Raw genomic sequence first — 15117 nt, forward strand, 5'->3', positions numbered from 1 at the left:
CCAACTTCAAAATAAGTGAGTTATTGAGTAAGTTTTGTATGTCTTACTCAAGAAGTCAACTGATCAAAAGAGTGGAATAATCTGGTCACACGTTCATGCAACGACAACAGTTGGAAGGAAATACTTTCACATAACTACAAAGTCTAACCAAATAAGCTTACAAAATACAGAATGGACTCCTCAAATTCATAATTTTAAGTTTATAGAGGAAATGTTTCAGAAAAAAAAAAGAGGAACCGTAAAGTTTTAAAAACCTAACAAGAATAATAACAAAATCTAATCCTATTCCTAGCCATCAAGGTTTTTTAAAAACCATTTCTTATGTTTTACATAAGTATTGATAAATCGTCTTGTGCTGTATATTCAATAGAGATGAAAATAATTTCTTAGTTGCATATAAGATACTGTGATAAACTCAATAATATTTTGGATTAATATTATAAATATAAAATCAAAAAGTAAAATTACTTTTAACAGATTTGTAAAGTTGGGACAAAATGGATCTTCCCTAATTTTCCAACCATTATTATCTCACTGCAAAAAATACTATCAATCTATATATGAAATAAATTTATGTTAGTAATCCCGCGGCGTAGCGCGGGTATTGACCTAGTATAACCAAATATCTGATACAAAAGATAATGATAATGATCCAAAAAATTGAATTAGCTTTCCAAAGCTAGAAGAAAATACATACGATGTTGGGCTTATCCACTGAAAAGATGGATAATTTGATCAATTTTAACTTGCCAGCTTTAGACAGTTGCATGAGGCGGCCTAAAGTTAAACCAATAAAACGGTAAATTAAAAAATAAAGAGAATACTTATTGTTGAAAGATGATTAGTCGGTGATATCATTCAGAAGCGAAATTCCCATGGCTCCACGATACTATGCTGCAGTATTACAGATTTCCACCAAAGTGAGGAAAGATAAAGAATGCGGGTATACTAAACCAAAACGAAGAGAAACTGTTGGAACCAATAAGCGCCAAAGATAAAACGAGCAGAGGGCACAAGCCCATTAGTGTTTAGCCTTTCCCAAATTCGATCAATGTGTTCCGACCCTGCGCGGTCGATCAGTTCGATTCGGGAAAGATCCACTTGAGTTAGGCCCATTAACAAAAGAAGGACGAAGTCAAAAGACGAGGCCGAGATATCGAAGATCCATCAAGTCGTTAAAGAAGATCAGAGGACGACAGAGTTATAAAGTTATAACTTATAAGAAAGAGGAAGATCGAAGTGAAGAGACACGTGAAAAACCTTAGACCTACTCCACACTTGTCGACCTCGATCCCAAAACTCTCTCACTTTTACTCCATTTTGTAAACGATCTCAATTGTATCTCAATCTTTTTTATCATCGTATTCATCCATACTTAATCAATAAAAAAATATTTTTGTCAACCTGGATCTTAAATCTAATTATATTGTTGTGTTTTGATGATATCGTTGTCCACACCTTTTATTTTCCTTAATTTTTACATTCAGTTACTACCAAATATTTAGTTTATGATCTACGGAAATCAGTTGTGACAGTCCGGAATCACTCTTGTGTGATAGTATTCTGGATTTGGTGTTTAATCTATTATATTAAAACAGAAGTATAAAATATTACTTGCCTATTTTAAGTGAGTTCTTATAGATTTTCTTTCCTTTTTAACTAATTCTAACTACTTCATTTATTATATTTTTAATTAATTTGACAGTATTTATTACAAAATATTAAATAGAACTTACCTATCTTAAAATTTTTTATTATATCTTCTTTTTTCACCTTCTAATTACTTCATTAATTGTATTTACTATAATAATTCACTTTATTTATTTTACATGTTAGCAATAATTATTTCATAGATTTGAATGAAATTTATTTATCCGTGAAAAAAATTCAAACCAGTTAAATTTTTTTTTTATTGGTTGACCAAAATCAACTAAATATAAACATTCAAGTATATATTCGAGTACGAATCGTTTTTTATATTGATTTCTTTTGTTTTAAAAGTAAATTTCATTTGTACATTATAAATTTATGGATGGAGTTCGAGTCGGATCTTTACAAATCTAGATAAGTTCACAATAATAATAAAATATTCAAATAGTCTATATATTTAAAAATATCATTAAACAATTTATAATAAACAAAAAATAGTTAAAACTACGCACGGGGTAAAGCTCTAGTTCTCGTTTAATCCAGGTTAATAGTCCGTCTCTTGAAATTAATTCTGCAAAAGAAAAAAAAAAAAGAAAACTTGAGCGGCTGTAAAGAGAACAGCAAGCTATACACGACGTCGTTTGGAGCGTAAACCGAATAAGACCCGACCACCCACTTTATAATTAATTTGACTCATCTCTCTGGTCAAATGGGAAATTGCGTAAGAAGCAACCTAAGAGATTTCAGAGGAAGACGATCGATGGATCCTCGGATATGGCACAAAGTCGCCGCCGTTTCTGGTAAGAAGAAAGATTCTTTGATTTGATGCTGTAACGAAGGTACTGACTTCGTCGACTGTAGGCATGGCTGCTCTTGGTTTAGGAACTTACGGTGCTCATGTCTTTAAGCCAGAAAACCCTTCTTACAAACAGGTTCAGATTCTGAGTTTTGTACGAAATTCAGTTGATTTTCTTACATTTAGCTATCTGGGTTTTACAGTTTTTGTGTTGGATTTTGTTTTGCTTTGTCTAAACAACGATGATCTTTCAGGTGTGGCAAACGGCTTCTCTTTACCATTTGGTTCACACTGCAGCTCTTGTTTCTGCTCCTAGCACTAAATATCCCAACATTGTAAGCTTCTTCGTTGTTTAGGACCTCTCATTCTTTCTTTCTCTCTGTTTATACTTTTATCTATTTCTTTCTTCCACAGTTTGGTGGCTTGTTGACTACTGGGATTGTGGCCTTTTCCGGCACGTAAGTTGTTTTTTTTCTCGATTTGTATGCATTGTTCTTAAATTTTGCAATTTATAACTCGTGTTGATGTATTGGTAGAGCTTTTGTGCTAGAATGTTTGTTGGATGTCTTGTAATTGAAGTCACTGTGCTTCAATGTGATTTGGTGTTTCCAGTACGCAATCTGATCCATGGCTCCATCAATCTTTGCCCACAACACTTCGTAGCTAGAGCAATAAATTTTGGAGATTCTATCCGTTTTGACATGTTTCCAACTCTGAATTAGTTTAATTAGCATAGTTATTTGCAGTATCCTCAATTTTATGAAATAGTTTGCTCATTGTGTCTTGATTTTTTTTTTTCATTTTAAAGGATAAAAATATTTTTATCATTGTGAAGTACTTATATTTTAGATTGCTTACTGGGTAACTCCAGTTTCAAACTTTTGGGTTGGTGGTATTTTACTGGGTAGGAATATGTGAAAAGCTTCATGGTCGTCAATGTTGTAGGTGTTACATGGTAGCATTGCGCGAGGACAGGAAGTTTTCTACCCTGGCACCATTCGGAGGCTTTGCGTTCATTGCTGCATGGGCAACTCTACTTTTCTAAAGAATTTCAAATCATCTTTACTACTATCAATTTGTGGTCATTTATGAACTCAATGTTTTCTCCTCAAAGATTGCTTAATATTTAATGAACAGATTATGTTAGCTAGCTTGTTGAATTTGTTGCTGGAAATATTTAATGACCAGATCATAATGCATTGCATTTTATTTATCAATATTAGTACATAAGTTGTTTCATTAGTTGCAGAAGGTATTTAATTTCATCTTTGCTCTTTACTTCAAATCAGGGACATATTCAAATTGGCAAGAGCCATGACCTATCATCAAATAATGAGAAATTTAGATGGTGATTGTTCATGATATCGATTTATTAAATGAGTTCAAATAACTAAAAAACAATAAGGTTCAGATAAAGTACTAGGGTCGGTGTGGGTGATCACTGAAGCATGGAAATCACAAGAATCGCCTTGGTGCTTATAATGCTGGTAGTAAGTATTGAAGACAACATGGACATGGTCCCTGAGAGTGTCGGGCAAGAAGCAATTTTGGCCAAGTTGAATCCTGCTACTGTCTGCTCTGCTCTATTGACAAGCCTAATCTACGGCTGCTTGTACCACTTGGTCTGGTATCTAGTGATCGGCTACACACCATGTTCCGCTTGACTTTTCTGTTTATGAAAAGAAGATACATATGTCAATGTTTGAAACATCACATGTATTCAAGTGGACATTACAATTATGTTTTATCTGAATTTTGAGGAATTGTTGCTGATGTGAAAAGCAACAGAGCAATTGTTATTCTTATCAACATTTTTATCTTCACAAAATGCAAGTGGGAATGTTTGAGAGCTTAAGAATGGTGTTACTAGAAAATCTCTGTTAAAGATCAAATAAAATAATTCACTATTATTTGTGTAATTTTTATCAACTGCCAAATCACTTAGGTGATAATTACTGCTGTGAAAATATGTAATTGTTTTCCTCAATTGTAGGCCTGGGCATCCGGGTCCTCGGGTCGGGTTCGGGTCGGGTCCTATCGGGTCCGGGTCCTTCGGGTCCTGGAAATTTAGAGCCATATAGGTACCTGTCATTTTTCGAGTCGGTTCCGGGTCGGGTCTTGTCGGGTCCGGGTCGGTTCGGGTATATAATTCTAATACCTGTAAAATACCCGTAATTTTTCAGATCCGAATCGGGTTCGGATATTTATAATCTGAAAATACATGACATACCCAAACTCACTCAAATTTAATTAATATTTGTCATATATATATCTAAATATTTATAAAATAACTTAAATTAAACAATTAATAATTAACATAAAACATTTTTAAACTCTAAACTTTATTTTTTAAAGCTTCATATTACTTAAAAATATTATAAAATAATAATAAATATTGTTAACAAAAGATATTTCAACTAAATAAAAAATAATAATATATATAATAGAAGACAAGAAAATCCTAGTTTTGAATATACATGTTTTAAGTCGGATACAAATCGGTTTTTGTCGGGTCGGGTCTATTTGGGTCGGTTCTTTTCGGGTCCAGATCTACGGGTCTATTCGGGTAAAAGAAATTTAGACCCAAAAAGTACTTATAAACTTTCGGTTCGGGTTCGGGTCGGGTATTTTCGGACCGGTTCTGGGTCGGGTCTTCGGGTCCAGGTTAAAATGCCCAGGCCTAGTCAATTGGATGCAAATCCTATGGGATCTGTTATAATATGAGAAAAGTGTTGCTGTGAAAGTTGTGTCTTTCTCATTAGCTCTTGCCACTTATATATAGTGGTTGTCACATAAGGTTTTACATCAATGGAGAATCTACACAATGAATACACTTTGACTACATTCAATACAATATCAAGACTTGGTCAAAGCTCATAAATGCTCCAATTGAATGGGTCTTCATCTTGACAAGTCTCGGGCGGAATGTAGACGGGTCAGATAGTCGGGTCGGATGTAAACCTCCTTGGTCTTGGTTATGAGCAATCCACACAATCCATACTATGGATTATAACACTCCCCCTTGGATGCCATAACCATATCGGGCTTGTAATGTGCTAACGTTGCCTCATTAAAACCTTACTAGGAAAACCCATTGGGACAAAACAATAGTTAAGGAAAAATAGTACAACACACATTACTCCCCCTGATTTGGACATCACTGAAGGTCCTTGAGTCTACGAAGACCAATCTGCTTCGTGAGCTTCTTGAATGTGCAGGTGGGAAGTGACTTGGTGAAGAGGTCGGCTGAGTTCTCACTAGACCGGATTTGAACGACATTGACCTCCTTGGCTTTCTGCAACTCATGGGTGAAGAAGAACTTGGGTAAAATATGTTTGGTTCGGTCACCTTTGATATACCCATCCTTGAGTTGAGCAATGCAGGCTGCATTGTCCTCATATATGATGGTCGGACCATTGTCCTCGACCATACCACTATCTGATCGGATGTGTTGGGTCATGGACCTCAACCATACACACTCACGACTTGCCTCATGCATGGCTAAGATTTCTGAGTGATTAGATGAAGTGGCTGCTATAGTTTGTTTCATGGAACGCCATGATATTGCAGTACCACCATGAGTGAACACATAGCCGGTTTGGGACCGAGCACGGTGTGGATCAGATAAGTAGCCTGCATCAGCAAAGCATACTAAACCATCTTTGGTTTCATTGGTATAAAATAGACCCAAATCCTTAGTTCCTTGTAGGTAATGTAGGATATGTTTAATTCCATTCCAGTGCCTTTAGGTCGGACATGAACTAAAACGAGCTAGGAGGTTAACGGCAAAACATATATCTGGTCTAGTGTGGCTAGCCAAATACATTAACGCTCCTATGGCACTGAGGTAAGGCACATTGGGACCCACGACATCCTCATCGTCCTTCTTAGGACCGAATGGGTCAGTGTCCACTCCAAGGGACCTCACGACCATTGGGCTGGTCAATGGGTGAGCCTGGTCCATATTAAATCTCTTGAGTACTCTTTCTGTATATGCCTTTTGATGCACAAGGATTCCTCCTTTTATGTACTCAAGTTGAAATCCCAAACAGACTTTAGTTTTACCTAGGTCTTTCATTTCAAACTCTTTCTTGAGACATTCAACTGTTTGGGTGATTTCCCCAGAGGTTCCAATGATGTTCAAATCATCAACATACACTGCTATGATAACAAATCCATTGTTTGCAAACTTATTTATAAAGATACATGGACTGATAGGGTCGTTCTTATAGCCTTCTTTGGCAAGGTATTCGCTCAAGCGATTGTACCACATTCGACCACTTTGCTTAAGTCCATATAAGGATTTGTTCAGCCTTATGCAGTGTTCTTCTCGAGAACCTTTGTTAGCTTTGAGCTCAATACCCTCTGGTAATCTCATATATATTTCATTATCCAGTGGACCATAAAGGTGTGCGGTTACAACATCCATTAACCGCATATCCAAATTTTCTTTGATGGCCAGACTTATTAAAAATCGAAATGTAGTTGCATCCACCACAGGGGAGTATGTCTCCTCATAATCAATGCCTGGTATTTGTGAGAATCCTTGTGCAACAAGCCGTGCTTTGTATCTTACAATTTCACCATGTTCATTTCTCTTCCTCACAAATACCCACTTATATCCCACTGGTTTAACATCACAAGGTGTCCGGATAATCGATCCAAAGACATTCCTTTTCTTAAATGATTCTAACTCCACGTTTATGGCTTCTTTCCATTTGAGCCAATCTGATCTTTGAGTGCACTCTAGTATAGACGTGGGTTCATGATCCTCATCTAAGTCCATTATTTCAAGGGCTACATTATATGCAAATATATCATTGATGTCGACATCTTTCCGGTTCCATTTTGTCCCAGACATTAAATAATTAATTGAGATCTCATCATTGTCAATGTCTATGTCTTCAGTACCAAGAGGCTCAGCGTCCCGAGCCCCATTAGTAGGTACCTTAGGCATAGCCATTCCGGACTTGTCTGGACAATCTATGACCTCGGTTTCTTTTGCACCTTTCTTTGACTTCCGAGGTCTTTTATCTTTGGAACCAATTGGTCTACCACGCTTAAGACGTGCTTTAGACTCTGTAGCCACTTGATTGTGTCCATCTTGGACATCAATACTTATTGGTGCATTACAAGCTGGTATATAGGACTTAGTCACTCTTTTCGGGTCAGCAAAGGAATCAGGCAATTGATTAGCTAACTTTTGCATATGAATTATTTTCTGGACCTCTAAATCACATGATTGAGTCCGAGGATCTTGCCATGATAAGGATGTTTGATTCCATATTATTTCTTTGCCCAGCTTGTTATTTTCTACCCCTAATGTTGGGTACTCTGATTCATCAAAATGACAATCAGCATATCTGGCCTTAAATAAATCTCCAGTAGTAGGCTCAAGATATTTAATAATGGTTGGAGAATCAAAACCAACATATATTCTCATCCTCCTTTGAGGTCCCATTTTTGTTCTCTGTGGTGGTGCAATAGGAACATACACAGAACATCCAAATGTTTTGATATGGGACACGTCTGGCTCATGACCCGAGAGTAATTGGGATGGAGAATATTTATGTTCACTGGATGGCCTTATGCGAATTAATTCAGCAGCATGTAAAACTGCATGTCCCCAAGCTGATACTGGTAGCTTCGACCTCATGAGTAATGGTCGAGCAATCAACTGGATTCTTTTAATGAAGGATTCGGCCAATCCGTTCTGTGTAAGTACATGTGCCACGGAGTGTTCCACACTTACCCCATGGACATACAGTAATCATTAAAAGCTCGGGAACTGAATTCACTTGCATTGTCAAGACGTATAGTCTTTAGTGGAAAATCTGGAAAGTGGGCTCGCAGTCTTATGATCTGGGCCAATAATCTTGCAAGTGCCAAGTTTCTAGATGATAATAGACAAACATGCGACCATCTGGTCGATGCGTCAATCAGGACCATAAAATATCGAAATGTCCCACAAGGTGGGTGAATTGGTCCACAAATATCACCTTGTATCCTTTCCAGAAAGTTCAATGTTTCTTTAACCTCTTTTACAGGTGATGGCCTTATTATTAATTTCCCTTGTGAGCATGGAATACATGTAAGGCTCTTAGGGATAATCTTCCTTTCTTTCAAGGAATGGCCAGTTGAGTTCAAAATTATTTTGCGCATCATGGTTGAACCAGGATGGCCGAGCCTTTCATACCATAGTTTAAAGGCTTCTTTGAACTCATTAGGCATTGTGACATTAGTCTCAACCATTTTTATATTGGCACAATAGAGGCCCATAGATATAGCAGGAATAGTCTCTAGGATTTCCTGATGGCCTTGGTCATTATAAATCAAAAGATATTCTTTCTTTCCCTCGCCCTTAGTTTCAACATGTAGACCATTCATTCGAATGTCTTTGAAACTTAACAAATTTCTCTTTGATTTAGGAGAATATAATGCATCAGCAATTTCTAGATGCGTGCCTTTAGGCATTATTATGCGAGCCATGCCATGGCCTTTAATAAGGCTGGATGTGCCTGCTATAGTTTTGATATTGGCACTCTTTATGGTGAGATTAACAAAATATCCTTTGTCTTTTAATATAGTGTGACTTGATCCACTATCCACTACTAGCAGGTTCTTGCCTTCTTTCATTTCTGAAAATAGACAAGAGTCAACACCTTAGAAGATATTACTTAGGTGACTTGATGTCTTAATGGTTTTTGCTTTATTGTTCTTAATAAGTTTAACTTATATAAGGCATATATATAAAATAAAATTTTATTTCATAGATAAAATTGCCAAAGTCATAGAACATAGGAAACAAAGACATAAAGCCAAAGCAAAAATGCAAAAATGCAAAAGTGCAAAGACAAAAGCAACATGATGTCGAAATCTTAATTGGCCTCCTTAAGGCAATCCGAAGTCTCGAATCCAAGAAGGTCATCATTCTCATGGTCCAGATCATTCTCATTATCATGTTGGACCCAATTTGCCACAGGGTTCTTTCCCTTCATGCTCTCCTGGTAGAGCTTAACAAGATGTTGGGGAGTTTTGCATCGGTTAGCCCAATGATTGGTCATCCCACAACGATAGCAAGGAGATTTGATCGAGCCATGGGTTTTGAAGTCGGACTTATACCCACGGCTAGCTTGATGACCTCGGCTATAGCCTCGGCCTCGGCTAGGACCAAGATGGTCTCGTGGTTGGAATCCACGTCCTCGTGGCTAAAACCCACGACCTCGTGGTTGAAACCCACGGTTACTTCCTTGCCATCTTCCACGGCCTCTCATACGACCGCGGTATGATTCTCTTGGAGTCTCATCTTTTGGCTCTATGGCCGCATGTGCCTCAGGCAATGCTTTAGCACCAGGTGGCCTTAGCTCACTGTTCATCATGAGCAACTCATTGTTCTGTTCAGCAAGCAACAAACAAGAGATTAAGGCAGCATAAGTGGAGAAACCCTTTTCTCGGTACTGTTGCTGAAGCAACATATTGCTGGTGTGGAATGTGGAGAATGTCTTCTCCAGCATATCAGCATCAGTGATAGTCTCCCCACACAATTTCAACTTGGAGACTATCTTGAACATAACCGAGTTATACTCTTCCACAGACTTATAGTCTTGGATTCTTAGGTTCCTCCAATCATAAAGGGCCTTTGGCAAGATCACAGTTTTCTGATGATCATATCTGGTTTTCAACTCTGTCCATAGTTCCAGAGGATCCTCAATAGTGAGGTACTGATCTTTAAGACCTTCAACCAGATGATGGCGAATGATAACAATGGCCATGTATTTATCCTTGACCGATGGCTCGGTGCCTTCAGTGATAGTATCACCAAGGTTTTTGGACCTCAAGAGTATCTTGGCATCAAGTGCCCATTGGAGGTAATTATCTCCGGAGAGATTGAGGGTAGCAAACTCAAGGTTGTTGATTTTCGACATCTGAATCAAATAATCCATAAGGAATGAGGATTCATAATAATATGATCAATCCATGTTCAGATTTTATATGAATGGAGATTTTGACCATGGCTTTAATATATATTTTATATTTCAGGAAGATTTTAATATGTATATTTTAATATGTATTATATATATATATATATATATGTATATATTCAGGAGGATTTTATATAAAGCAATCATTGTCAAACAGCATATAAAAATGCATCATAAACAAGACAAGAGATGATAATAATTTTCAGGATTTAATTCAAGATATCATGATCAGAATTATCTACCATATGAATGTATAATCAATTTCAATAAGACAATATGATAAGTGAATGAAAATGGTCAGTTCAGAATGTGAGCATGATCTAATAAAATTTTCTAAACCTAGTTCAATTCAATATGGTTAATTCAGAATAATAGATGTTATGCAAAAATGATCTAGAATATAATTCAATCATCACAAAATCATTTTCAAGGTTGTGGACCATGTTTCACAAATTTTAGTATGGTCATGTATCATGGGTTATGTCCTCACTCCCCCTCATAACATACTCTAATTTGTGGTGCATAGAAAATAATGAACATATTATATAGTCATGAACATCTATAATGAACTTATCTCAAGACTGATCAGGATTTAAATAAAAGATGACAAACAATAATAAGATCAAATGGTTTCAACCTATAACTTATTTCATCTTATGTCATATTAATGCAAAACAGGACTATAGGTTATAATAATTAAATGCCTAGTCAAATAAATCGAAAATGCATTTATAAAATCATATCAGTTACAAAGAAAATAATGACAGTCAAAGATAAGCAATCAATAGGTTTTAATATCGATTTTATTTTTGGTTGACTGAATTTTCAGGGAGGCTGGCCGAAAATGGCACAGCAAGGGATTCAAGGTTTTGATCTTTGGGTTTTCAATTTTGCTGGTTGAAAAACCAAGCAAGAAGATTAATGGTTTTGATGGTATTAAGGATTTCACATAACTTTTATAAGATTCAAAGTTTTATAATCAAGATTCATATAGATCTTTATGTTTTTTGATAAGTTTTACAGATTTTAGAGATTCAAGATAATTTTAGAATCAATATACTTATAGAACTTTTGATTCAAGATTAATATTTAGATGATAATTTTAGAACAACAGATTTTAATAAGTTTTATAGGATTCATATAGATCCAAGATATGAACATATAGTATTCTTATGAACATGTTCTTAGATTTTAGATTTTGATTAAAGTTTTAATTAGTTTACCTCTTCTTAACCAGGAATCTGAATGGACCACCTTGAACAAGAGCTTGAGAACTGGCCGGAAAACTTGGAGTCGCCGGCAGAGCAAGGCTGAGCGCCGGAGGAGCTGGCCGCAGAGGAAGAACTCCGATGGAGAGCACAATCGTGCTGATAACGTGTTATAATATGAGAGAAGTGTTGCTGTGAAAGTTGTGTCTTTCTCATTAGCTCTTGCCACTTATATATAGTGGTTGTCACATAAGGTTTTACATCAATGGAGAATATACACAATGAATACATTTTGACTACATTCAATACAATATCAAGACTTGGTCAAAGCTCATAAATGCTTCGGTTGAATGGGTCTTCATCTTGACAAGTCTCGGGCGGAATGTAGACGGTCGGATAGTCGGGTCGGATGTAAACCTCTTTGGTCTTGGTTATGAGCAATCCACACAATGCATACTATGGATTATAACAGGATCACAAATATTAAGATAGTTAACATATATAAGACATCTCTCTAATTTTATTTGAAAATTCAGTTTATATGTGTTGTGCTCACATTAGTTATTACGATGGTTAATTATAGAAATATCATTAATGAAATAAAATGTTACATTTAATTATCATTGTTAAAATTTATTTACCTTTTTATTTTTATAATTTATGTAATTAGAAGTTTCCAATTTCCCAATTACATATATAATAAAAAGGAAACATCTATAAATTTTTAAAAATAATTTTAAAGAAGCAAATATATTTATATAGAATGTGCGTTTATAAAAAAGGAAAGTTAACAAAAATAATCTTGATATTAAGAAAATAATTATTCCTTGAAAATATAATCTTAAGCAACAAAAGTATATAATCAAAGTAATAAAATACATTCCTTAAATCTATTTATTTTCTTAAATAAAATTTTCCTTAAACCTATCTATTTTCTCAAAAACAGACCACAGAAAGTTGGTATTTACTTTTAAAATGTTAAATAATATTCTTATTCAAAATTGATTTTACCATAAGCTTAAATAATTACAAATATATTTTTAATAGCATAACTTTTGAAACTTTTAATGAATTAAAATATTATATTTTGCACTATTAAAATAAAATCTTTTAAAACTAATATTTAGATTGATTTTTAATTTTAGTTTTTCTCTATATTTTTGGGGGTCATATTTGAAAACCTCCCCGGGTACATTATCTGAAATTCTGGGTAGGCAGATCAGAGCAAACACCATTAACGAAGATAGTAGAAGACAAGAGGGATTCTTGATTGTCATTGGTTATATTTCTAGAAGATGCAATATTCTCTGTCGAAATATCTTTAAATCCCACTAAATAACCAAAACCTAAAAAATAGTATATCATTTTTATATTCAGTAAGTATTTTTTCATGAATTTTCACAAAAATAAAAATATTTGTAACATATTTACCTTTTCTTCTGAATATGGTATACGAGAGAACGAGTTGTTTTCGTCTTGTGTGTTTATAAAGATAATACATATACATCCCTATTTATTTAGAGTTATTTGGTCAACATCCATATGTTTAGATTTAAAAGTCATCTATCTATATTATTAAAAATGAAGTACATTTAGAGTTTGTTTGGAAACATGAATAATAATTTTAAAAATGAAATTTGTTTGGAAACATGAATATCGGTTTTAAAAAATGAGTTTTGTTTGGAAACATAGATAGTAGTTTTAAAAAAGTTTGTTTGGAAAAATGGATACCAGTATATTAAGAAAAAAAAAGTAATGGACTTATATTATTAAGAAAAACCGAAAGGCCATTATATTATGAAAAAAACTTCTATTTGAGCCACATTTAAAATATAAGAAAATGAGTCAATCTAATCACCTAAAAACATCTTTTGTCTAAAATAATCATAAAACAAAATTTAAACTTTATATACATATTCCAAATAAAACTAATAATTTAAAGTTGATTTTATGTCAATAATTGATTCAAAATATACATATATTCAAAAATTAAAATTTACTAAAATATTTCCAACAACCATTAATAAAAAATGTTTTCAATATATATATAAGAAAAATACAAATGGCCTAGTTTCATATACCAATTTAAATTATGGTTATTGTATTTCACATTAATTTATTTTAAAATATAATATATATGATGATACATATAAAATATTATTAGTTATATGATTACTTATATGATGGTAAGTATAAAATACGATTATTTATATGATGACATATATAATATATAATAGTGACTAGGGGCCGGAGTTTGGGTATCCATTCGGGTTTGGTTCGGATCTATTTGGATTTCAGGTTTCCAAAGTAAAAGATTTCAGCCTCATTTGGATATTTCTAAAATTATGGTTTTTGTATTTTACATTAAATTTTTTAAATATAATATATATGATGGTACATAGAAAATACTATTAATTATATAATTACTTATATGATGGTACAAATAAAATACGATTAATTATATGATGACATATATAATATATAATAGTGATTAGGGATGTGCGTTTAGGTATCCATTCGGGTTCGATTTGGATCTGTTTGGATTTCAGGTTTTGGGGGTAAAAGGTTTCAGTCCCTTTTGGATATTTCTAAATTTTAGGTGTAGGTTCGATTCAGATCTTTGCGGGTTCGGATAACCCATTTAAATTATTTTAAAATTTTTAAAATTCATTATATATTTTAATTTTCTGAAAATTTATACAAAATAATATATTACATATAAATGTGAATAACATATGTCAGAATACCTAAACTTAACATATAAATTGGTTTGATTTAAATATTTGGATAGAGAATCAATAATTATTTTAAGTATTTTTGATGTTTTGAGTATACTTTAACTATTTTAGGTAATTACTTTTAACTATTTGTATATATTTTCAAGTATTTAAACCAACATAAAAGTAGCATATGTATTCTCGATGTTTTTATATACTTTTAATCTAAAATAATTAATATATATATATATATATATATATAAATATATATATACGTTTTTAAATCTATTTTGAATACATTCAAGTACTGTTTGGATCCGTTTCGATTATTTAAATACCAAAATTTTGAATAATTTGGATATTTAATCAATTTCGGTTTGAGTACGATCCTACTTTCGGATCGGATTGAGTTCAATTCTTTAGATTTTTCGCTCAATTTTAATATTGGCATGAAAAATAAATAACAATATTTTAGAAAAATACATCCGTGCAGACGCGTGGATGAAATTCTAGTTCTCTATTATGCAATGAGTAGTATATAATGAACGAGTTTCCAAAACAAAAGTAGATTTATTTGGATTAGGAGGGGGTATCGAGTTTTGAATTAAGAGAAAAGAAATGCTTTTAAAGAAATTAAAGTTTTTGATTGAATTTTTATAGTCATATCATGAATGATAACAAAAGGATGATAATTGGTTCTTTATAATTTTCATTACAATTCTATTAAATTCTTGCTAAATGACAATAGCATAAACATTAAATTA

General features: G+C 33.6%; 2 protein-coding genes across 2 annotated transcripts; one reads left to right on the plus strand and one right to left on the minus strand.

Annotated features, from left to right (window-relative positions):
* Nucleotides 1–2293: 2293 nt before the first annotated feature.
* LOC108859343 (uncharacterized) lies at nt 2294–3663 on the plus strand. The gene is made up of 5 exons (XM_018633237.2): nt 2294–2450; nt 2512–2582; nt 2701–2781; nt 2861–2904; nt 3392–3663. Exons 1-5 carry the CDS (start codon nt 2360–2362, stop codon nt 3489–3491), a joined length of 387 nt encoding a protein of 128 aa, XP_018488739.1. The 5' UTR covers nt 2294–2359; the 3' UTR covers nt 3492–3663.
* A 5991-nt stretch (nt 3664–9654) lies between these two features.
* On the minus strand, nt 9655–10371 carry LOC108858266 (uncharacterized). Its single transcript, XM_018632219.1, has one exon. It carries the CDS (start codon nt 10369–10371, stop codon nt 9655–9657), a length of 717 nt encoding a protein of 238 aa, XP_018487721.1.
* Between the last annotated feature and the right edge of the window lie 4746 nt (nt 10372–15117).

This window comes from Raphanus sativus, chromosome 5 (assembly GCF_000801105.2).
Source record: "Raphanus sativus cultivar WK10039 chromosome 5, ASM80110v3, whole genome shotgun sequence".
Lineage (NCBI taxonomy): Eukaryota > Viridiplantae > Streptophyta > Magnoliopsida > Brassicales > Brassicaceae > Raphanus > Raphanus sativus.